This window comes from Cavia porcellus, unplaced genomic scaffold (assembly GCF_034190915.1).
Source record: "Cavia porcellus strain 051 isolate PalLab524CR breed Dunkin Hartley unplaced genomic scaffold, mCavPor4.1 scaffold_8, whole genome shotgun sequence".
In the NCBI taxonomy this organism is placed as follows: domain Eukaryota; kingdom Metazoa; phylum Chordata; class Mammalia; order Rodentia; family Caviidae; genus Cavia; species Cavia porcellus.
In genome coordinates this window covers 93,281,469-93,305,415 of record NW_026947491.1, presented here as the reverse complement: position 1 = coordinate 93,305,415, position 23,947 = coordinate 93,281,469, and the positions used below count along the sequence as shown (strand labels likewise).

Below are 23,947 nucleotides of genomic sequence, written 5' to 3'. Positions count from 1 at the left end.
CAGACTCTATCCAGAGCTTGCCAGTGTCTCTCTGACCATGAGAAGATAAGCCCTGTGAAGGTGGCACCTCTGTCACAGGGCTTAGAACAGTCCAGACACACGGAAGATACTGAACAAAGGCCTGCATAAACGCTGTGTGAGCAGCGTCCGATAACTGAGTTTCTGTTCTCCATCCCCACTGCCGGGGAATGCCCCTGCTCCCCAGTCCTTCCTGAGAGGCTGATTCACGGTGACCCAGACCCAAGGGGAGCAAGCAGGGCACAGAAACTAAGTGCAGTCTGTGCGCTGCCCAGTGGACTTCTGACCCCTGCCCCAGCCTGCAGCCCCAAAGGAGCTGACGAACCACTCTCTTCACCTCGGTTCACATCCCGCACCCGAGTAAGGCCTGAGTTAGGAGGCCTGCTTTCTGGTCTTTCAGCTTGACACCGCATGGCACCAGCAATCTAGCGGCTCGACATCTGCCCGCCCTTCAGGGATATTTGTGAAGCTCTGTCCCCAGACACAGTGCTTCCAGACATCTTACAGGGTTTAAGACTGTCCTAGGCATTAGAGCATAAGACGAAAGTAACTAACCAGATACTCTGCATACTAAGAAAGAGAAAACTGATCAAGGCATAGGAGCAAAATCAGAAACAAAAACTCAAAAAACTAAAATTAAACAAAAAGTATGTTGCTATGAAAAGCATTTATTTTTTAAACTAGAAATTAAAAGTCTTTAAAAATCTAGAACATAAAGTTGATCAAGTCTCCTAGGGAAAGAAGACAGAATCGGGCAGAGTGAGAAAGGGTCTCTCTAAAGAGCCAAGCGCTACCTGTCGGCTGGGAACTCGGGGAGTGCGGAGGGGAGGTCGCTGGTGGAGCTGTGCACAGACAGCCCAGGCCTGAAAATTGAACCGTCAGAACCAGAGCCCGCCTGGCTCCCAGCACGAGGATCGAAAGCAGGCCTGTGAAAGCTTGGAACACCGGGGGTAAGGCAGCGAAAGCTTGGGGGAGGAAGGTGCCAAGAGGAAACCACACGCAGGCACACACGCCAGGACAGGGTCACCGCTCCATGGCGCAGACTGAGACACTGTGGCTCCAACCCCAGTCCACCTAAGCCTGTGACTTCACATGATGACAGGGCCTTTGGAAAGCAGCCATGGTTAGTGGATGCCAGCCCTATTCTAGCAAGTGGTGTCCTCTAAGGAAAAAGGACAGACACCCGGGATGTGTGCACAGACAGAGGGCCATGGGAGGGCACAGAGAGAGAGTGGCCACGTGCAGATGGAGGAACGGGCCATCTGGGGAGACCCAGACCTGCTGTCCCCTTGCTGTCTGCTCCAAAGGGGACGAAACGCCCTGCCATGGACAAGCCGAGCCCCGATTTGTGCTGTTACAGCAGCCCTAGGAAGCAGAGGTGCATGCTCAGCAGCCTGGCTGGGAAACACTTCCAGGATGCACAGGAGAGTAAGGCTCTCACAGGAGCTCTCACAGGACTACCACCCCATGCACTCCACATGGAACAGTGGCAGCTGGCCCCCCCAGGGAGACCCTGCAGTGCAGGTGGGGCCTGGGAAGCCACTGGAGGCATGCAGAATGGCAGTAGGAATGAAATAAGCCAGCAAGCAGACACACTTCATCCCCAAAATCAAAACCCAAAGCTAGAAAAGTATGAACTTCAGGAAAGAAAAGTTACATCACAAAGGAAACGCACTCTGTAATGGCTTAGCGTGGGGATGAGCTCTACAGATACAGTCATAATGTACTCTAACAACGAGGGTCCAACTGCAGTGAACCCAGACACGGAGGGTGTGCGGGGAGCAGAGAGGAATCCACCGGAAACACCCAGGATGCATGAACGAGTGCACGTCTGTTTAACAAAACTTAGAAATACAAAGGCAAAAATGAAAAGCAAGTGCTTTGGGGAGAACAACTGGACAATCCGATTTTTTGGCACAAAGAACTGTTCCTTTTTTAGGTTCTGTTTGATCTTTTAAAGCCATGGACAATTATTATTTGATTAAAATTATACTTAAAAGAAACACAAACTGGGCCTGGTTTCGAGCCCCGCCCGCTCCTGAGGCTCTGCTCTGCGGAGGTGGAGGCTCACGCTGCCTCCTTCCCAGCTGCCCGCGTCCTTCTCCCCACTGCTCCTAGGTCTGAAGCAGCGGTGTGAGGCCACCTCGGGACCCTGGCTAACCAGGAGGCTTTTACCCTTGGATTAGAGCCATCTGGAGAAGGAAGCTGAGCCAGACAAACTGCTGAGCACCAGCAAAAGGTCAGCGACCCCCAGGGAGGACCTCTCAGCTTTGTACAAGAACCAGTGAGTCAGAGCCCCTGTGTGAACAGCTCCCTAAAACCTGCTGCTCCGGGTTACTGTGCACGAGACACTGCTACTGGCCGTGAAGGTGGACCCCACGGGGCTCACAGCCCGAGACCGGCTGCCCAGCGTTTCACTCAGCGCTCTCACTCACGGGGGGCTTTCGGCCTGTCCGTGTGTATCAGAACGCGAGCAGAAGCAGCCACCAAAGCAGTCTGCCCCTGCACCTCCGCTGCACTCCACTCATTTGTTCATTCAGATCCGCGCCGTGGCCAACTCCCTTCCCCAAACCTCAGGAAGAACACACAGATCTGGACTCTGGCCTTGAGTGGACAGACCAAGACACAGCCGATCAGCACTGACACACAGGCTGGCTCCAACTCTGCACAACACGGGATACGGCCCAGACTTAAGGACCTGGGGGGCTTGCAGCCCACAGACTGATGCGAGCAGAGCTCTCCTCTTCAGGCGCGCTTCTCCTGCACCTGCGGCGTTTTCTAAGACCCAAGCATGGGGACAGGTGAAGGAGAGACAGAAGGAGACAAGGCACCCGTTACCCCAGGACTCTGCAGTACTTCTCAGAAACGTCACCAACAAGAGGAAAGGCTGGCGGGCAGAGTCTGCCATCACCAGCAAGAAGCAGAAAACAACAATCCAGGCACCAGGAGCATCTCAAAGACCTGTGTGAATTAGAGGTGTCGAATTTACATTAACAGAGGGAACAAACTCTTCCCTAAAAATATGGATAGGCCAAAACAGTCTGGTTCTGCCAGCTGGACTAAAAATGTTATTGATGCAACAGTATCAGAGCCCAAAACAGTTTCATTGGCAGAATGACAGCTCAATGTGGATTTGACCAAATGCAATGCCTGATGCACTGGTTTGACAAATTAAGCTAAAATCCACAAGTACATGATGTGCACTTATCTCTACTGCATTAAAAACAAAGAAATTTCCTGCTCATTTATAATTTAACAGCTGTGGTAAGAGTTAAGCTTAAGGAGAAGAGATGCACCTCAAACACAGGTCGAAAGGCCTCAGCAATGTCCAGAGTGCTGATGAGGGGCCAGGCCTGATGCCAGCTGCTCCGCACACAGGTGGCCGACGCATTAGTTAAGAGCTCAAACTCCAGAGCCAGCTGCGTGGGCTTAAAATTCAATTCTGCCACAAATTGTGCAGCCCGAGTGCTACTTACCTCCATGCTTTGTGTCCTTGCTGTAAGCGGGGGATAAAATCAGGGCCCTGTGGGATGCACTCAGCCCACGAGAATGCCAAGGACACTGCACGCCCACCGCAGTGCCACAAGAGCCATGCAGATGACCTCATTCTTAGAGCTAAGGGGCAGGCAAAAGTCAAGCCAGGAGTCGAGCCTCAGGACAAGCTCTGTGCTCCTGAATGCTTCGAACCGTGGTCAAATGAGATCCTACATAGTCAAGTTCACCATGAGGGGTCGCAAGTCGAGCTTCTTAAAGATAAACACCAGCACTGAACAGGAATGGGTGACAACCATTCAGTAACGATCACCATGGAGAGGCCCTCGGGGGCTCGGAGGCCGACAGTGGTCACCACGTGGTGGACTGCTCCGGGTTGCAGGACTCCAGGAGCAGCTCAGCAGCCAGATGACGGACAGCGCACCCACTGACCACAGCCACGCAGGCCCTGAACCCATGTGCTAAAGGAGGGACTGGTAATGCCCGTGTCTCTTAGAGTGACCTCTTAAGATACCTGACCCAGCAGAATGTACTACAGTTTGAAAAAGGTTAGTGTCACTATCAGTGAACAGACACACACTGCGGCAGGAACCCTGAGATGTATCTGCAGCCACAGCTTTGGGCAGGGGTAAAAGGCCAGCAGCTCAGAGAGCTACCGTATCTGTATAAGTGGTGTTAGAGTATAAGACGGGCTGACCTGAGAAAAACAGCAATAATAATTCTGATAACAATGTAATAATTTCAAACACACAGGTTTGTAACAGGAGGAAGCTGCGCAATACATCTCACGTGTGGTTAATCCTTCAGCACCTTGAGTGTCTACGCAAGTGGATTTACCTTTCTGCCCGTGACGACTGCTGAATTTGTCCCCGATCTCTGGGCGCCTGGTCTGTCGCAGTAGCATTTTGATGAGGAAGGCGTCCTCGGCATTGGAGGAGATCATCACCTTCTCAATGTATGAGTCTGTTGCCCCTTTGTAACTGGCAGGGAGAGAAAGTCACTAGAATCCTAAGTTTGCCACACACACATCTGACAGATCCTGTCATAAAACATCTTGGCATTCTCTTTTTGAGCTCTGAAAAATGGTGTGCAGTGAGTTCACTGCTACAATTTCTCTTCCACAGTCCTGCACCTTACCTAGAGGCAGGCACAACACAAAGTCATCCTCACGACAACCCTGGACTGGGACTCCCGTGCCACAGGTGAGGCACAATGACCAGCCAGGGACATGCCTCATACAGTGGAGCTGGAGTCTCTCAGAGCCAGCACCAAACAGTGAAGGCGTGGACAGCACCCAGCTTTCCACAGCCAGCCTGTGGTCTTCTGAGAGCTGGGCCTCGTGGGCTCTGCACACAGATGCAGAGCACTGAGCAGGCCCAGCTCAGGCTGCATGCATGCTCATCCTCCCCGAAAGGGAGGGCATGAGGTCACAGTGGCAGGGTGTTAGGCTGGAGGAGGCCAAGGGCTGGCTGTGTGCACCCCGGGGTACCTGCCCGCAGCCCACCCGGTCAAGGTGTTACTACCCTGGGACCCAGAGAGAAGCAGTTAATAGCCCAGTGGCCACAGCAGCAGCAGCAGCAGCAGGAGGGGGAGGCGGCCAGTCCCTGCTGCCAGCAAGCACCATGAGGGACCCAGGAAAAGAACCTGGCTGGAGGTGGGCAGGGCAAGAAGCACGATGGCTCTGAACATACCCCCCAGCACCACTGTGCAGCAGACATGGGCGGATGCCCCTGGAGTCGTCAGTGACAGGTAGGAGGGCATTCTGTGAGCACATCCACACCCACAGTGCAAGCCAGCAGCTGGAACAGGGGCAGCCCAGGCCAGACAGAGGCGGGTGGAGGAGCAGCCAGGGGCCTGCCAGGAGGCGGTGCCTCCAGCCACACGAAGGTCCCATGCGGGCACCAGGGACAGAGGAGCCCACTGAGTGTAGTGATGTGGCCACCACGGGCCTTGCTTCCTCTTGAGTGTCTGCTGTCCCCAGCCTTGAGGGACAGGGACTGCTGCGGCTGTGCCTACATTGCCCAGATTCCCTGAGTGACACAAACAAGCAGGCTGTCTCTTGTGGCAACCTCTTGCTCTCCTACTTCAAGGAGGCGGGGCAGTACAGAGGGACAAGAGCAGAAGGTGGAGGAGGAAGAGGAGGAATGAAGGTGCCTCGTCCAGGAGCCGTGCGGGCAGGGATGGGAACAGAACGGCAGCCAGAAAAGAGCCCTCGGCTGGGAAAGCTCTCCCGTGCTGCTGGTTAGGCAGCGCTGAAGCACATTTCTGAGCCCATGTGTGGGCAGGGCCAGTCAGTGGGCAAAAAGCTGGAAATGGGGGCAAAATAATGGAACAACACAACAGAGCAAGTTCTCCAAAGACAGCGGAGACAGGAAGGACCAGGGGCAGGGCAGAAGGGAGTGCCCGGCAGCACCACAGCAATGCCGAGCTTGTGCCCTGGGGCTCGGGGTCAGGTCTGACTCTCCCGGGTGCAGCTGCCCACAGACAGGGCCACGGGGCCCTGACTCTGCACAGTGCTGCAGACAGCATGGACCAAGGCCCGCCTCTGCCACTGGAGGCTGCACGACCTTGGGAAATGACCTCACCTCTCCTCATCCCCGCTCTCTCATCTTCTCCGCACCTTTTTTGTTTTGGTTTCGTTTTGGTACCAAGGATCGAACTCATGACCTTGTGCTTGCCAAGCAGGCACTTATGGCGCTGAGCTAAACCCCCAGCCCTTCTTCCTCATCTTCTTAATGAGCAGCTAAGAGCTAGTTAAGCTCTGGGGCAGCAGTGGGCAGGACTCCCCAGCAAGCCTTTGGACCTCTGCAGTTGCTGCCTCTGCGGCTTCCATCCGCCCCACTGCCCACTGCCCAGGCGGCTCACCTTTGGGTGCTGGGCGGTTTCTAAACTGCCCCTCCAGGGCCTGACTAACCCAGCCCGCCTACTGCTGCCGGTGGCTTCCACGGCGCAGGGGTAACCTGCTGGCTCATCTCCCCGAGTTTCCTACTCTACAGCACTTCAAGGCTGAGAGGAAGTTGTGGGGGGGGACACCCCGGCTCCCTCACTGCACAGACGAGAACACAGGGTCACAGGAGGTGATGCACACCGCCAGTCTTCAACCAGTGAGGTCGCACTGTGGCTGGTGCGTCTTAATTTCTGAGGCTTGAGTCTGGCCACCTCACCCTGCAGAATGAATTCCCGGCCCTCCACATCCCAGCGGCAGCAGGCAGCAGCAGGCATCCTCCACACCCAGCACCGAGGCCCGTGCCCTTCCTCCCATGGCCCCGTCCACCACGAGAGCTGGGACTCACAGCCCGGCTTGGTTCCCACCGGGCTATGTGCCTGACAGTGACAGTGCCCATGCGGCCATTCCTCAGCCTGCAGGCCTCGGCACCCTGGCCCGCCCCTGCGTGTCTCCCCGGGCACACCCATACCTACGTGATGGGCACGTCTTTGTACTGCGGCTGCTGGGCCGCCCCGCTCCCTTCCAGCGGAATCTGAGTCACGGTGGGCATGGACTTGTTCACAAGCACTTGTTTGTTGGCTACTTTCTCACCTGCGGAAGGAAAGCCCTCAGGTCATCATCTAGGGAACGCCGCCCGCCTGCCGGGGACACACTGTGCCCTCAGGCTTTGTCCACAGACCCGAGACACAGGAGGAAGGTCGGGGTCCGCAGGGCGGGAACCACAACTCAGCAGGCTCATGTGTGACTTCACAAGCCATGTACGAGAAATGACAGGGGGCTGGGGTTGAGCTCAGCGGCACAAGCAAGTGTGAGGTCACGAGTTAGATGCCCGGTACCAAAACAAAATAAAACAAAACACCCAACAACAAATAAAGGGTCTAATAACACACAAAATACCTTTAAAAAAAAAAAAAGAAAGAAAGAAAAATGACCGATTAGAAGTGTGTGACGGGAGTAACAGCAGGAAGCTGACTTGGGGACATTACCAGAAGGGGGCCTCAGCCCCACTCAGCAGCCACTCAGATGTGGCTGGGGTGTCAGAGCAGGGCTGACCATGTCCGTCTACAAATAATCCAAGAAACAGGTCACCACTGCCTAACTCGGAAGTCAAAACGCTCGCTGGTTTTACTGCTACTGCCACGCTTGCTTCAGGCTCCGCCCAAGATGGGCTCTGCCAGGGCTGAGCGGTGCCCACTCCCAGCCACACTGACGGGCGCTGAGAGAGCAGTTCTCCGAGAGGCAACGGCTGGGGTGACGGCGATGCAGCGTCCTGGTGCCAGGCAGGAGCTGATGGTGCAGGGTCTGCCAGGGTTGCCCAGCTGGGCTCTCCTCACCCTCCTGGTCCTTGCATCCGGCTGCTGTCCAGTGACCCCATCACTGCGCTGGCCTGGCCTCGGCTCGCCCCCCTGTTCACTGCACTACTCTGTGCTCCTCACAAGTGCTCCAGCTGTGGAGCTCGGACACCTGGCCCAGCTGGCCCTCTGCAAGAGCAGGGCCTGCCCACCGCAGCAGCAGCAGCAGCCAACGCTCTATCCCTCAGCCTCCTGCGGGCCGCACTGAGCTCCTAACCAGACAAACCTCCCGCCGTGAACCGTGAACCGGCCTCCTCGCTACCTGCGAGCGCTGGCCGGAGGCTGTAACTGTTCATGTATCCTGCGATCCTGGTCAGTGTCAGCCTCCCACAGCAGCCTGTAGGACCTGCAGGGCAGGATCGGGGGCTGCCCCAAGAAATTCATCAGTTTGGGAACTAACAGAGCCACACGTGTTGGCGAAGAGGATCCCAAAGTTGTCTGCAAGGAACATGCTGCTAAGTCAATCCCAGGAGAGATGCAGGGACAAGATGCCATCACCTCCTTCCCTTTAGGTGGCTTCTCTGATACTCAAAATTATAACTAGAAAACTGTAATTACAGAAGATTACTGCTACATAAAATCATAATGTGCAGAAAACCAGACTGGAAAGAAATCTGTCGAAAATGACCATACTGCTTGAGTCTAAATAGTGTTATAGGTGATTTTTTTTATGCCCTGTTTACCAAATACACAGAAATGTTGTTCAAAAAACATGCTAAATGTCAAAAAGTATGCATTGAAAGTCATTCTTTAAAGCTTTTACCTGGAGAACAAATACCATCTGCATCTAAAATTTCATGTCGCCAGATGGGCTTCCTGGTAGCGGCATCCAGCATGGGCCCCATCACTTTGTCAAAAGTCTGGTTGGTGTAGCGCTTCAACGTACACTTAGCATTCTTATACACGAGGCACCGCCCGAAGCCTACAATGAAACCAAAACAGGTCAGGAGCACCAGAAACACAAAGCCACCAGAACACAGGGATCGGAGCTGTGCGGTAATCCACCCACCTCGGCCTTGTGAAGAAACCAAACTACTATACACTGGATCATCTGATTGGCACGAAACTACCTGAAGACCCGCGTCAGTGCTCAGGACTCCTCCCTGCCTGCTGCCCACAGCACGCCAGTCTCACGCTCTCAGCACGGCACTGCAGGACACGCTGGAGGAAGGGGAGAGGCCTACGAGGGGCGTGGGAGGGCCTCACAGGCCAGCGGGGACCCCTCTCTTTACAAGCACTACGAGTGAAGCCAGAGAAAGTGAGCAGGCACCCCGCCCAGGAGGCGGGCAGCACGGCGGCCGGACGCTGCATGGTGTCCCGTCGGTGAGTAACTGCCGTTTACTCCCTAGAGAGCTCTTTCTGTCATGGTGACATTTATGAGTGGCCCACAAAAGCATGAAGCAGAGAAACAAGCAGACGAACAGACAAGACCATCATCTCTCCCCTGAGAAGAGAATGAGAGAGAGCACAGCTAGGTGACTTCAGCGGGAAGGGAGACACACCACATCTGCCCTCAAGATTACTGCAGTACATTTCTGGCTTGGATTCAGATGGTGGACGAGGGAAAACCCTGAGAGGCATTCACACATCCAAGATGGGGCCATAATGCGTATGTCCAGCTGCCGGGCGGCTCGGAACCATTGGTGCTAAGTGTGTGGCTGTGTCCTCGGCAGCAGGGGGACGGTCACGCGTGTTCTGCTACTGGGTCAGGCAGGTGGGAACATGTAGAAACACAAGCAAGGTGGACAGAAGAAACCTTCTGGGACAGCGGACTCAAGCACCGAATTTCCCACAAAACAAACACATCAGTGGCAGAGCCGCCCGGAGAGCTGTGGTGCCTTCAACACCAACGGCCCTTCCAGGGCTCTGGGGCTGCGCCTCCTCCGTGGCTCCTGTCCCCGCCAGACATGCTGAGCAGTCAGGAAAGCGCCTCGGGGTGCGGCCCGCTATCCGGAGCCGGCCCCGCATGTGGCTGGGAGACCCTTCTCCCAGGGCCTCCACCTGCCGTGGACCTTCCAGGAAACCCGAAATACGAGTTTAGAAAATCAGTGAGGCACAAATGAACATCTAAATAAATCCTGTGTCCTCATGGCAATTTTTACATTTTAAAACATTTTTTGTGGAAGAAATGGATTCCTGCAACTGGCCAGGGGTGAAGACATCCGCAGGCCTTTGAGCCTGTCCCGGTCAGTCACTGTGGCCCCCTGTGGACAGGGCAGGGCTGTCATGGACCTGCTGAGGGAGCTGAGAGCTTGGGAACATTGCGGGACCTGGAAATGTCACACAGCAGCCACTCACAGCACACCAGGGCACAGTGTGGACCTGAACTACACAAACCCTGGAAGTGTTTTCTGCTAAGTCTACACGCGGTTATTCACAGGTGGAGGCTTAAAAGCCAGGGACAGTAAACACAGACTGGACGACGGTGTCCCCGAGTTTCTCACAGACATTACCCAGTCTTCCGATTTCCACATAACGTTACCAGTTAATCAGAAAGGATTAAAGCTTTAAAGCATGGCTGCTGTCTTTTGGAGGAAAAGAAGAGGCATAAATTAAGTGCAGCCAACACTAATGGCAATGACACATGGCTAGGAGTGCGGTTATGGGTGCCTAGCAACTGGCGAGGGGAAGGGAAGGCAGAGTGGGCATGCGCCAGAGGACAGAGGGACACAGTGTGTCGGGGAGGTCGGTCAGCCCGGGTGGGGAGACCGACGTGGGCTGTGGAGGCTGCAGAAGCAAACAGGAAGTGGAGGCCAAGGGCGCAAGAAGCCCGAGCTAGCGTCTGTCTGTGTCTGTGTGTAGGGCTTATCATTCCATTGAAAAGGCCAGGTACGCCGGGTATGGCACCAAGATGCACGGCAAGTGAGCAGCTTTCCCAGCTGACTGCTGCTACTGCCTTCTCAGGCCGCTCTGCTGCTGGACAAGCTACTGGGCACAGTTTACAAACATTTTATACCCTGCAATTCCTATGGGAAATAAACGAATTCTAATGTGTTCTTCTGTTTGAAAGATCCTATAGGGCCCACTCACCACATTATCTCAATATAACATTAAAAACAAGCAAGCAACCAAAGCCAATACCTAAATGTAACTGTCCCCGTGTACGTGAGATTCGCCTGGGACTGCATGTTCTGACACCAGGCGGTTCTGACAGGAATCGCTCTGCTACCTAATTCTGCAAGAAGCACTTCTGGGGTCAGTCGGACCTCGGTCACCCTATTACCTCTGTCCAAGGAGGCCTTGTTTAGGACGAGCGCGTCCTCGATGTCGTAGCCACTGTAGCTCATCACAGCAACGGTCGCGTTCTGCCCTGCTGGCAACTTCTCGAAGTCTATCAGCTCTATGGTTTTCGTTTTAACCATGGGTTTTTGTGGATACGCAAGCAGGTACATAAGAGTATCGATTCTGTTTCGCTGGTTGTATCCAATGGTACCTTCATTGATATTGGGGAAAACAAAACTCAGCATTCTATTATCTGAAACAATCATGTAGCACTTAATACAGTAAACACAATTTCTCCAATAATTCAAATAAAAAAAATCTCCAGGCCATGCATTGTGAAAGCAAGCCCTGCATGGTGGCCAGTAACTTTTACAGTATTTTTCAATAGCTCGTAAAATTATTCTTAGGTATACTCATCTAAGTAATTTCAAGGTTTTGGATTTACAGACTCGATCCTGCTCGAGGATTCTGGCACTCACTGGGGCCTCCTAAGTCCACAGCCCATGGACTGCCCTCCAGGGCCATTTCTGGCCACCAGGGAAAAAGGGGTGGGGCTCTTCAGTCACCCAGGAACTTAGGCATGGACACAGAGGCACAGTTCATAAAGAGTCAGCAACTGCAAACGTTGTAAGTGAAAAAGCAAGAGAGAAGGTGGGAACAGTACGAAGCAGCACACAATCGGGTAAAGGGAGAGAAGTTTATTCACTTACTGAGCAGTCTCTGGGATTAAACTTGATGCAGTACCAAACGTAAGATACAGAGGGAGACTGAAGGTCCCTTCCCCTAAGGGAGCGACAGCAAACCTTTGAGAACTTTCAGTGATATAAACAGCTGGCTGCCGCACAAGGGCTGATGGTTTAGGGATTCTGTGAAGAGCCTGATGGGGATGGCTGTCCTTCCCACCTGACTGGTCCTTGGAAGGTGATCCTGGGGGGACCGTCCACTGGGAGTCATGATGTGATGATGTCAACCCTCTCCTGTCCTCTCAGAGAACACAGGGAGCCAAGGCTCACCATAACAAAGGTCCCCAGTCTCTGGGGCACACAGCTGGACACACAGCTGATGCTTCACAGAGACCTGAGACCGGGGCACTCAGGCCGGCCCTGCAGCTGAGGCTGTGCAGCAGCCCCTGACCTCCTCCTACGTGTTTCTTCCCTCCTAGGCTGGATGAGAAGAGAGGAGTCGGCATGAGAACTAGTGGAGAGCTGAGTCCCTCTCTTGCAGATGTCCCTTAGTGATACCCACACGCAACCCAGCGGAGGTCCGCCTAGGGGAGCAGACACCAACACTGCAGACTTACTTTCTTTAACTTGGTCACCATCCTATCATTAAGTCAAAGGTGCTTTCAACTCAGGAATGGAAATGAGCTTCAATCAGCAAAAGTGACAGGGTATTCTGACAGTCGCTGCTGAAGGGAGCATGGAGCTGCACCCTGTGCCAGGGAAACTCACCCAGCACAGCACAGAGCGTGGAGACCCTCACTCACCAGTAACTGAATCACAGGGCAGAGGGCCATCAGGCCTTCCATGGACACGTATGAGGCATGATCAACACACAGGACCGCTCACTGGGAAACCGTAGCACAGCAGAGCACGGTACCACGGCCGCCCGAGAACCCGGCCCACCCCATCAGCCCTGGTCCCGCCCTCGGCAGCAGCTCTGGAGCCCCTTTCCCAAGGGTCTTTAGCTGCACTGCCCCAGCTTTCCTCGGTGTCCTGAATGGATGGGATCCTCTCCCTTTCACGGTCACTTTGACCTTGAAGCAGAGCCGAAGTCACACCAGACCTTGGGCGAGCAGGGGACGAGGACACAGTCATGTTTTCAGACCCCACTTTTCCATGGCACGGTGCTGGCAGGAACCACAGCCACCGAAGTTCTGATCAGAGCTTCAACAGAGGCTCAAGGCCATGGGCTTCCAGAGCTTCTCAGAAAACTGCACGAAGGATAGCAGGATAGCGCGAGTGTGTCTGACGCGAAGGAGGGAGAGTCACAGTGACGTGTCTTTTTGGTAGTAAATTTAAGGATTTAAATATTTACCGTGTATTTTAATCACCTTCCTATTAGGATGGGAAGATGAGGCTGCGTAGCTCCTGTATTTTGATGACATCCATATCCACCTCTCTCCACAGGTGAGTACCCCTGAAACTGACATTCACCTTAGCAACTGTCTGCACCACCACGAGAAACTGGAATGCACTGGATATTCTGGCCACTCCTGTGCGCTTAAATCTCTAGAAAAACTATCAGAACTCCTGTGAAGAGCAAGAGTCCAACTGAAACTGAACTGCATGAACTTTTTGTCAAGTTACACCATGCGGTACTTATTAATTACCTTAGTGCCAGCTAATAAAGTAGGCAGGGCACCTGGCAATGGATCCCTTGCTGTTTCAGAAATCGGATTTCTGCTGTCAGATCATAGTAAGTCTGTCCTTTTCCATGAGGTCAGTTAAAGAGCATGCTGCGCGCTCAGCTGCCACCGTGTACTTTATGCAGCTTGAGAGGAGGCTCCGGGCCGCTGGCTATGTCTGCTGCAGCTGGAAGCTTTGTCCCATGGTAACCATGCCAGGCCCGGGTCCTCAGGCACCACGGCCACCACTTGATGGAGCAGCAGCAAAACCTTTCTGCATAGGTTTGGCGCTTGTGGTCGCAGCAGAAATCCCCACCAAAGTCTTTTTACAGAATCCCTCTGGACGCACGTACGCACACACATTCACAGCAGCGCCCTGAACGTGTGGAACGAATCGTAACTAATAAAGTATGATTTCCACATCACAGAGCGTCAACATGCCACCAGATCCCTATAACGTCCATAAAAATTATGAATGGCTGACTAGTTACTTGCCAATAGGCAAATGTTTTTGAGAAAATTGCCCTAAAGAACCTTATCAGGCTTGTCCGCATAAAGCACAGGCTCAAACCAGGATGCCTACTACGATCTTCAGTTTCTTTAAAACGGCTGCGGAGGCGCGGGAGAGAAAGCCGTGAGCCTCGTTCTCCCCGTGCCCCACCCCCTCTAACTGCGACCTCCAATGTCTTCTCTCCCTACCGGCCAGGGCACCAAAAGCGGCATCCTGCTGGCAGTTAGGGCTGGGTTAGGGTGTGACGTGCTTTTATGGAGGGTGGCATGGAAAGGTAGGGTGCAGACAACCCAGGCACACACACACTGGACACGCGAGGTCTGGTTCACTTAGCGATGTCTCCTTACTTCGCCCCAAATCTTAACTGTTACCAAGTGCAATAAACTTCACCTGTTTACAGGGTCCAGTATGATGAGCGCTGACAGATCTGGAAAACTCTGAGGATGCCGCCACCTGGCCTGTGTCCTCACTCCTCCAGGGTGGTGTTTCAGGCGGCCTGGCTCTCAGGAACCTGCTCGAGTCTCCCCGGGTGCCCTGCCAACCGCTGCCCAGTCCTCCCGGGCATGGCCCACTGCTGCTCCCCATCATGCGTTCAAACGCGCAGCAGCCCTCGCTCTGTGACGCGCGTTCACCAAGCTGCACACACTTCTGGGCTCTGGTTCCTCAGGAGTGCCTGCTCTTGAGTTCTTTTTACTCTCTGTTCCCTGTGCGCACCCCGCGCACCCCGTGCACCCCACGCACCCTTACCGAAATGCTACCGCACAGGCCCTCTCCATTCTGTGGCCCACATTTTCCTATTGCAATCTTTCAAAGAAAAGAAGACTAATTCTCAGAAATACAATGTATCGTTTTTCTTCTTAGTTTGTGTCTTTGTGTCCCTAGAAACCTTAGCTCAGCTTCTCCTGAAGATTTACGCTGCTGCTGTTTCCTTCTTCGCAGATGGTCTCACTCTCACACTTCAGGCTGTCATACTCCTGTATTAACCTTTATCAAGCAGGAACTGATGCTCATTTCTGTCCCGTGTGGATACGCAGGATTTTGCTGACTTTCTATTCCCCAGTGGAAAGCTCTGACACTCTCTTTGCTTGCTTGTTTTTTGTCTTTCTGAGACAGGGTCTCACTACACAGTTCAGGCTGAGCTTGAGCTCACTTTGCAGCCCAGGCTGGTCTCAAACTCATGCTGGTCCTCCTGTCTCAACCTCCCAAGTGCTGGGATTACAGGTGGGCACCGTCACGCCCAACTAAATTTTGACACTACTAATGAAAAATCAGCTGTCCATAAACACGTGGGTCCCTTTGTGAGGTCGTACTTCTGCCCCCTTCCGTGGATGGCCACCCTTTCTGCAGTGTCACACTGTCTTTATTGCTGCAGTTTTATAGTAAGCCAAAGTAAGTTGCATAATTCCTCTTAGTTTCAAAATTCTTTTAGAAAATCTGCTCCCGGTTTAACAATTTTAACAGGCTTAAGAGACTCACTACTTGCGGTGAAGCGTTTGTTAAGCACCTACCACCCCACCCACTACACTGGCGCTGGGCTAGGTACACAGACACAGTCACGAGACAGACTGTCCTCAAGGGACTTACGACCCACGGCCTGGGCGAGGGCAGCTTGGCGGCTCCAGAAGGTTAGGGAAAGGTTGGCAGGGAAAGGAGCTTCAGCTGAGAAGAATTTTCAGTACATTTTGCTGCATAGCGGCACACCACGACCCTTTACAAGTTATTCACCCACAGTGAGACTCAGCGCCCTTCTGCGGAAAGGCAGGCATCACACCTCTCAGGACTATCACTGGGATTAAGAGCAGACCTGCACGCCAGAGTCTGCATCCCGGGGTGGAGTGGGTGGGGCGAAGCTCAGTGGTGGAGACAAGCGTAGGGTGGGCAGTGCCCTGGGCTCAATCCTTAGCACCACGTAAACAAAAATGGATGCTCCAGCCCAAATTTCACTGTGAGCAGTAGTACCCTGACTGGGTGCTTAGCGACAACAGAAGCACTCAGCTCAGCACCCAGCACCACTCACTCTACTCCCGTCCAGCTACACAGTCAGCCTCATGTAGCACTCCCCAAGGGTCAATGCTGACCTTCTGGTCTTAGGGACACCACATAACCCTGGAGCCAAACCAGCTACAATGCGCCGGGCACTGTGGTGCACCCCTGTAAGCCCAGCATCAGGAGGCCCGGGCAGCGACACTGCCCAGAGTTTGAGGCCAGCCTAAACTATAAGACGACACTTTGTCTCAAGGGAAAAACAGGTATGGTAATTTAAAAACATTTTTTAAACAACAGCCGAGTTCTAAGAAAGAACTGGCAGGGGTAGTTGGAGTGAGGGGTCTTTTCCCCTCATCATCATGCTCTTGAACAAAGAGCAACCAGGCCGAAACCAAACAAAAACTCTTCAACCAAGCGGGAGTGAGGTGCAGAATGAAAACAAATTCATGAAGATCTTTGTATATGTTCTGAATATCGCAGAAATGTCGGCCTATTTCCAGTGAATCCCATCCTATTTTCATATGGGGAACATGGGGAAAAACAAACTATCTGTGTCCGGACAGAATCTACTGCACACAACCACACAGGTCACATGAACTCCTGGAAAAAGCCAGCCGACCAACCAGGAAGGCGAGCCAGCTCCTGAACAGGTGGAACCACCTGAGTGCTGCCACTAACCGCATGGTGCACAACGGGAGTGACCACCCTCTGTCCACGTGGCTCACAGCGCTGCACAACCTGGGGATCCTGTGTGTCAAATGTCCACAGGGCTCCTGTGGTGAGCCCCTCACAGCCCAGAGCCTCATCCCAGGAGAGAGGGGCTCCTCAGCCTCCCGGAGATGCTGTGTGGAAACTGAACCTCACGGATGGACAAGCCCCGAGCCCTGAGGCCGAGGAAAGGCCTCTGCGGGCTCCAGGGTGGACTGGCTCCACCCCGGGCCCAGGAAAGACTACGTCTGTGCCTCAGCTGCTCTTGGTGAGCCTTTCCTTGCGGCCCTGCAAGACAACTTACTTCTTTTCTGGGTGGGCAACGAAGCTGCCACCCAGAGGTGGGGGCTGGGACACCGCGCTCTCCCGGGCTGGCTGGAAGACATGGGGAGTCGGCTGTAGGATCACCTCTCTACCTGAGCCCAGGACGCACACAGCAGTGAAAAGCCACTGGAGAGCACTGCAGGACGCCAGGCCACACGAAGGCTCCAGGACAGCACGGCTTAGCTGCTGCTGCAGGGACCACAGAGCCAGCTCTGCGTCCAGCCCTGGGCTCAGCTTTTCCTTCTGTGATTTTCAGACGGACCTGGCTCCGTCCTTCTGCAGCTATTTCAGTGTCCAGAGAGAAACGTGGTCATGCCAGGTGCCAGATTCAAATGTACTTTTATCTCCAGTCAGGTGTTTTATAATACAAACAGGAACAAAGGCTTTGTTTTTTATTACTTAAAGATATTCACAGTGCCTTTGTCTGCCCGGCGTCAGCAGTAACGTCAGAGGATTGTATCCAAGGAGCTAAATGTGCGGGACCCAGGGTCAGAGCAGCTGAATACACCAACCTCAGAAAACACAGACAATGAATTGCAAATGACACTCAAAACAAAACGCGAAAAAAAACCTTCACACAGGAAACTACAAAAGAACTCTACAGACACTGAATTGGCTTTCTGTACGCCCTGATCTGCTTAACTGTGTGTGGTAACTAACCCAACGTGCGGATGTCCAGGCTGCAAAGTAAAGGTGGCCTTTTTTTTGGTGGGGAGGGGTGTCACAAAATAAAAATACTATTTCTTTCCTTCCAGCCTACTCTTTATTTACTTATTTTTAAAAGCTTCTCTTCACGGGGAGGGTGGGGGGTGTGGGGAGTGGGGGTGGAGCTCAGTGCCTGTCTCAAGCTTCAGACCCAGGGAGGGCGCCTGGCAGCGCGGAGGGCTGTGCCTTTCCTCTGTCAGCGCTGCCCAAGGCCCCATACAAAAGCCGCACTGTTTCTCCGGGACTCGCATCCAGGGACAAACCGGCTAGTGGCCCAGCAGAAGGGCCGGCCCTTCCAGCAGGCAGCGCAGCCCTGCAGGTTTCAACCTGTTGGCAAGGCAGCGGCCAGCGGGCAGCGGCCAGTGGTCAGCGCTGAGGCTGGGCCTGGGGAGGGCACCGCTCCTGATCCCTGCTCTCCTGCCAGCTCCTAAGGGCACCGTACAAACTCGGAACACACCGTGAGAGGCCCTGGGATTCCCGAGCTGTCACGCTCCCTGCAGTTGGCGCAGCTGTGGCTGGTCACAGAGAGGCTGATCGACCGCTCTGTGCTCGTCACCCGAAGGCAATGTGCGCCCACCCTTCTTCACGAAGTTCTTACATCACTTTAGATCAGACAGGCCAAGTCAGACCAATGTCACAGGGATGGATGGCGAGAGAACGCCTTAGGAACTGAATGAGGTAGAAATATTTGGAAAGCACTTGGAAACTGCTAGCCTTTCCTCGGGGCTGAGGGGATGCTGCGGCGTTCCCCATCTCACCATTAGACACAGCTCCCCACACGGCCCTCCACACCAGCCAGCCCGGGTCCGAGGTGTCCTGGAGAAGTGCCTGCTCCTCCACCCATTCCCCCGACCACTCCTCACCGTGCTCCCGCCCAGCCCAGCCCCTCGAGCCTCTCCTCTGACCTCCTGGACCCCCGCTGCTGGACCCTCACGGCGCTAATCGCAGTGGACGGACTTACTGGGCCATGTGCTGGCCCCTGACCTCTGGAAGCCCAGGCCGCCATCTCGTCTGTTTTCAGGCTCCGTCCTAGGACTATTCTACTTTTGGTCAATAGAACGCTATGGATAAATGGGTGAATGCACAGATAAATTCACAGGAAGACACATGAAAAGGAAGACAGACAGGAAGAAGAAATACGATCTCAGAAACGGGCGCCGCGTTTTGGGAGCCTGGGCAGATGGCACAGGTCCTGCGGCCAGCGCCTGCCTGGCACCTCTCTCCTGCCCACCCCACTCCCCTTGAGTTTTTGTCTGCTTGTCCCCATCTTTCCAGGTTAGCAGTTTACACTGTGCTCCTACAATTCCGAGAGTTACGCCTGTCATTCTGACGCAGGGAACCAGCTGGGAAACGCTCTGGGCACAGACAGGAGAGGCCCCCGAAAGCTTGCAGAGCCCCAAGGCACCAGCTCCGGATCGCCCAGCGCAGCGGGGGAGGGGAGGAGAAGGGGAGAGCTTCCGTCTGCACCCCATCCCCACCCACGGTCCCCGCACGCTCTTACCCATGGCTTGCTTGCCCATGGCGCACTGGTAGGTGTTCCTCGGGGACTGGTTGTGGTGCGGATACGGGATGAGGCCGGCGCAGACGCCGAGCAGCGTGAAGGGCTCGATCTCCAGGTGGGTGGTGTCTCTGGCGAGGTAAGAAGCAGACAGCTCAGGCAAGCAGGGCGACATCAGGGCCTCCTGGGGGCCTGAGAGATTTACAAGACAGTGAACTCTGACCCTAAGACAACTGGCGCGACAAAAACGCACTCATATAGGGGTGATAAAACATCACCTAAGTCTTTAGTAGAAATGCTTTCAGGGACTGAACTACAGGGGAAGGGAAATAGTAAGGCATTATTTATACAGAAGGCAGGCCCAGGTAACACACACTAACATCGCAGTCACACGCAGCAGCACACAGGAGTCCACCTAACAAGCCCACTCAGGCGCTCTCTCCTCCTCCGTCCCTCCGAGCGCCAGCTGGAGAGGAAGAGCTGGACAGACCGCGGTGGCCTGCAGCGCAGCTGCTGCAACCGAGGAGCTCATCCTTAATCTTGCTGAATTTCAACACTTAAAACTTTAAAACTCAAATTTACATAACTCCATTTGCTATTTACAATGTTTTAATTATACTTGGAACAACTTCCACTTGTGAATTTACTTTTTCACTTGACAGTGCTGCGAAATCAGGGTATCTCTGCTCCGAAACTCGGGGAGCCACGTGTGCCTGGCAGATTTCCAGGACTTGGGGCAGGAATAGCAGCGAAACAGCTCGGGATTTTCAGGCTGACCGCATGCTGATGGAACGCTGTTTCAGAGGCTGGTGAGATGAAAATACTAACTCTACTCCTGCCCACTCTTTTTAGCTCTGCCCGTGGTCGCTAAGAGATCTGCAGTTGCATCTGAGGCTTTTATCACGGTTTGCTGGGATCACACCCAGAGATTCTCCCCGGTGGGGGTGGGTGTCGACTCCCCGTGACTCTCCTGGTCCATCTCTGCAGAAAACCCAGTTTGGGCTGAATGACAGCCACTCAGGTGCAGTGACAGAGACAGACCCTAAGCCGTGGCCCGAGCCAGCCCAAGGCTCCTGCCTGCGTGCAGGGTGCCTGCTGGCGGGGCTCCACTCTCTGTGGAGAGGACTGGTCTCCGGTGTGGCCGCTCAGCGGTGGCTGCACGGAGCCTCCCATGTGAGGACTTAGTCACCTATTTCCGCTCAGTGCACAGGTACTAAGTCTGCCCCGTGTGGAGAGGGTAGGAATGTCATTTCCGCAAGCCTGGCAGGACCCTAATCCTACCCACACGTCAGGCCGTTGTTGGCAAGGAAGGAAAGGGAGAGCATCACTTGCCGGGCATGGAGAGCACACCTGTAATCCCAGCACTCAGGAGGCTGAGGCAAGAGGACTGCCCTGAGTTTGAGCCTAGCCTGGGCTATGGAATGAGTTCAAGGCCAGTCTACACTTACAGCAAGACCTTGTCTCAAAAACCAGAAACAACAATGGTGTAGAAATCTGAAACCACCTAATCAGCTGTGCTAAGTTGCGGCATGCGTCCCTCAGCAGGCCATCCTTCATCCCGCTCCCAGTATTTATCGACAGGAAGGAGCTAAACGAACTATACGTGCACAGGGGAAGAATACAACAGAAACCAATTTAGATGTATACATGCAAATATAAACACAGACTAGCATGGAGACTGCCTTTAACACACTGTGAAATCTAACCATGCTACCACTGTTCCATACGCTCCCCTCATGTGGGTTCACAGGTGTTTGTCTACATGGCTTAGCAAACTACCTAGAAGAGAACGCATCAAACGGTTAGCACTGGCTGCTCTTGGAGGGCAAACGCGGGGAAGGAGCGGCGTCAACGCTGAAACTCGGGTTTGTGCTGAGCCATGTGCAGACCAAAGCGGTTACCAGGTGGGGATATTACACTATTTAATACAATAACTACAAAAATTCCAATTTCCTGTAAGTGGACTCATCAGAAAGCCAGTGCTACAGACACCATCTACTGTGTTCCAAACGGAGCACAGATGCCTCTGAAAATAGGAACACCTCACACTGACAGTGCGTGCAAGCCTGGGGACGGCGCTGTGCCACACCCACACAGCCCTGCTGACTGACGACCAGCATTCACAAGAATCCTCCGGGAGACAGAAACCGTCTTCCACGTGAACCGACTCACTAAGTTAATTTTCACAGCAATCGAATGTTACAGAAAAGTGACTCCTTTTGAAAAAAACCACTAAGCGTCATGTGAGCAGGAAGGCTAGTGAAACCTACAGATGGCTGTCAGCAGCTCTATGCTACTGTCAACCGGGATAAACGGGGTGCGCTTCCCCAGGAAACCATGGAGGTCCACGGTGAAGACCACAAAAGCACAGGGCGGAGGACGGGGGGAGGCCGACGACCCTCGAGGGAGGCGGGCACCTCTCCCGGGGCGGCCCTGGCTGCCGCTCACTTGTTGACTGTGTGCTCGTAGAGTGCGATGTTGCAATCGTTTTCTTCGTTCACATCTAAGTACTCAACCAGACTCTCGTGTAAGAAGTCCTCAAAGTTCCTGGGGAAACATCGGTGAAGAGACATTACCACTCGAAAGGTGTTTCACTGCAGCACCTTACACGACACGGGCCCAACGCACCCATCTCTCCATAGAGTGCCAACACGGCGGGATGCTGACACCCACCGTTCCAGATCACAGGGTCACACATCCCTGGATAAACACACCATGTGCCCATGGTTCTGGCTGGATCTCGACTTCTGAGACTTTGATGCTAGAAACTGTGTGACAAGAGACCAAGAGAGTCTACGTAACGTACAGATGAAAGTCCCTTTCTGACCAGAAATGTCCCGTGGTGCACTGATTGGTAACCCTTGTACCTAGCTTGATAAACCCTTTACCCTGCCCACGCGTCTGTATATGAAGAAGGATGCTTCTCCAACAGGGTGGTGCAAAGGGACTGAAAGACCGAACAGGAAAATACACAGAAGGACCAGAGAGCACGCATGCGGGGTGCGCAGGGCGGTGACGCTCACTGGCGGGCCCGTACCTGTAGCCCTGAGCCAGCTCTTCCATGTGCTTATTTGTGACTGCGGGCTTCTGTTTCTTGACGATGATATAAGGCCTAAAACGGAAAAAAGGAACAGATCAGTAATGACCACGTCTACCACAGCAAGGTGAGGAAAGGCACAGACACACGCACTCACTCCTACACGCTTGGGGACAGCAGGGATTTCCTGTGTGGGTACAGGAACCCCCCCCCCCCACAATACACACACTCCATTCACATGAGAATACACAGAATACATATTCACAGAACACGACACAGTACTTCAAGTATCTTGGAAAACATTTGGTTTTAAGTAAAAAGGCAACATAAAACAGAGTCTGGAAGGAAATAAATCTCTTCCTTCGTATTTCTATTTTTACCCCAGAAACGTCTCCTAATTTCACACTGGGAAGGTGTGACACACAGTCGTACTCTTCATCTGTGGTTTTGCTTTTGGTGATTTCAGCTTCCCAAGGTCAGCTGAGAAATACTAGGCAGAAAATTCCAGAAATAATTCCTGAGTTCTAAACTGGGCACTGATCTGAGAAGCATGGTGGAATCTTACACCACCTCACTGGTCTGCCTCAGACATGAACCATCCTTTCATCTGCAGCATCCACACCGCACTGATCACTCCCATGATCATCTAGAGCGTCCACACCGCACACGTCACCCACGTGGTCATCTAGAGCGTCGATGCTGCACACGTCACCCGTGTGATCACCTACAGAGTCCACGCCATACAGGTTATCCACTTGGGAGCTGTTCAGCAGCCTCTCAGTCACCAGTTCAAACAGGGCTTGGTGCTACTCGCAGGTCCTGGCCATGTCTGGCAGTGGTACGGGGGCTGCGACACCAAGGGGCCAGCCAAGAAGCACCTGAAGAGAAGTCTGCAAAGTGCTGGATGCAGAGTCGATTCAGGGTAGACAACCACGAACAGGACTCACAGGTTATCTCAAGCCACCGCTGACCCAAGAGCAGCTGGCGGTAACTTCCTGCTGGGCAGTGGCCCCGGATGCACATTAACCTGTAACTGTCAATGGTGGCTGCCCAAGGGCTTCGCCAGTCCAGGAAGCGCACACACGCTCCGAGGCCCGCAGGGCCCACACCTGTTTGGTGTGGTGGTGTTTTGCAGGGCCTAGCCAAATGCGGGTGACGTGTGTGGTATGGACGTTCTAGATGACCACGCGGGTGACGTGTGCAGTGTGGACGCTGTAGATGAGCGACAGGAGCAGGTCAGAGCAGGCGCTCGGGTGCCCACCACGTGCCCGGGACTCGGGTGCCTGCTACACTCAAGGACCGGCGGGAACTGAGCACAGGAAGACTCTGCAGATCACTGGGGCACATGAGTCACTGAAGACACACTGGGCGAGCTTCCCTCGGACACCTGCATGCTGCCAAACTCTAGCCTCTGGTGGGGAATGTGGGGACACCACTGCCACAGGTGAGGGCCACAGTGCCCTGTGGGGAAGACCCAGGTGACAACAGAGATGACAGGGAATGCAATACAGTCTCAGCTCTTCCTGCCTGACCCAAGGATTTCTTTTTCTCTCAGAGTATACCTTCTTATAGTCTGGGTAACGAAAGAAAAATCCCAAACAAGAACAAGCTAGGACATGTCCGTGCTCCTCCTGCCCCAATGAGGCGGTGATGCTACCATCAGAGATGTGTACCCACTACGTGCCTTGCACCCTGGGGAGCCTAGCTCCCCCTCGTTCTCAGGGCAGGCCCAAGCTGTGCTGCCCAGCACCTGACAGCCAAGGAGACCCTGGCCGGAGACTTGACCTGCTCAGGCACACA

At 53.9% G+C, this 23,947-nt stretch overlaps 1 protein-coding gene across 3 annotated transcripts in view; it reads right to left on the bottom strand.

Annotated features, from left to right (window-relative positions):
- Nucleotides 1-23,947, bottom strand: part of Polr3b (RNA polymerase III subunit B) — an 82,226-nt gene that overhangs the window by 18,222 nt on the left and 40,057 nt on the right. For all 3 annotated transcript variants that reach the window (XM_063255500.1, XM_063255501.1, XM_063255503.1), the window contains 7 exons: nucleotides 22,148-22,222; nucleotides 21,559-21,657; nucleotides 19,114-19,241; nucleotides 11,033-11,242; nucleotides 8,573-8,731; nucleotides 6,931-7,048; nucleotides 4,348-4,490 (listed from right to left, as the gene is read on the bottom strand). In XM_063255500.1, the coding sequence (XP_063111570.1) occupies nucleotides 4,348-4,490; nucleotides 6,931-7,048; nucleotides 8,573-8,731; nucleotides 11,033-11,242; nucleotides 19,114-19,241; nucleotides 21,559-21,657; nucleotides 22,148-22,222 (932 nt within the window). The remainder of the gene's footprint in view (nucleotides 1-4,347; nucleotides 4,491-6,930; nucleotides 7,049-8,572; nucleotides 8,732-11,032; nucleotides 11,243-19,113; nucleotides 19,242-21,558; nucleotides 21,658-22,147; nucleotides 22,223-23,947) is intronic.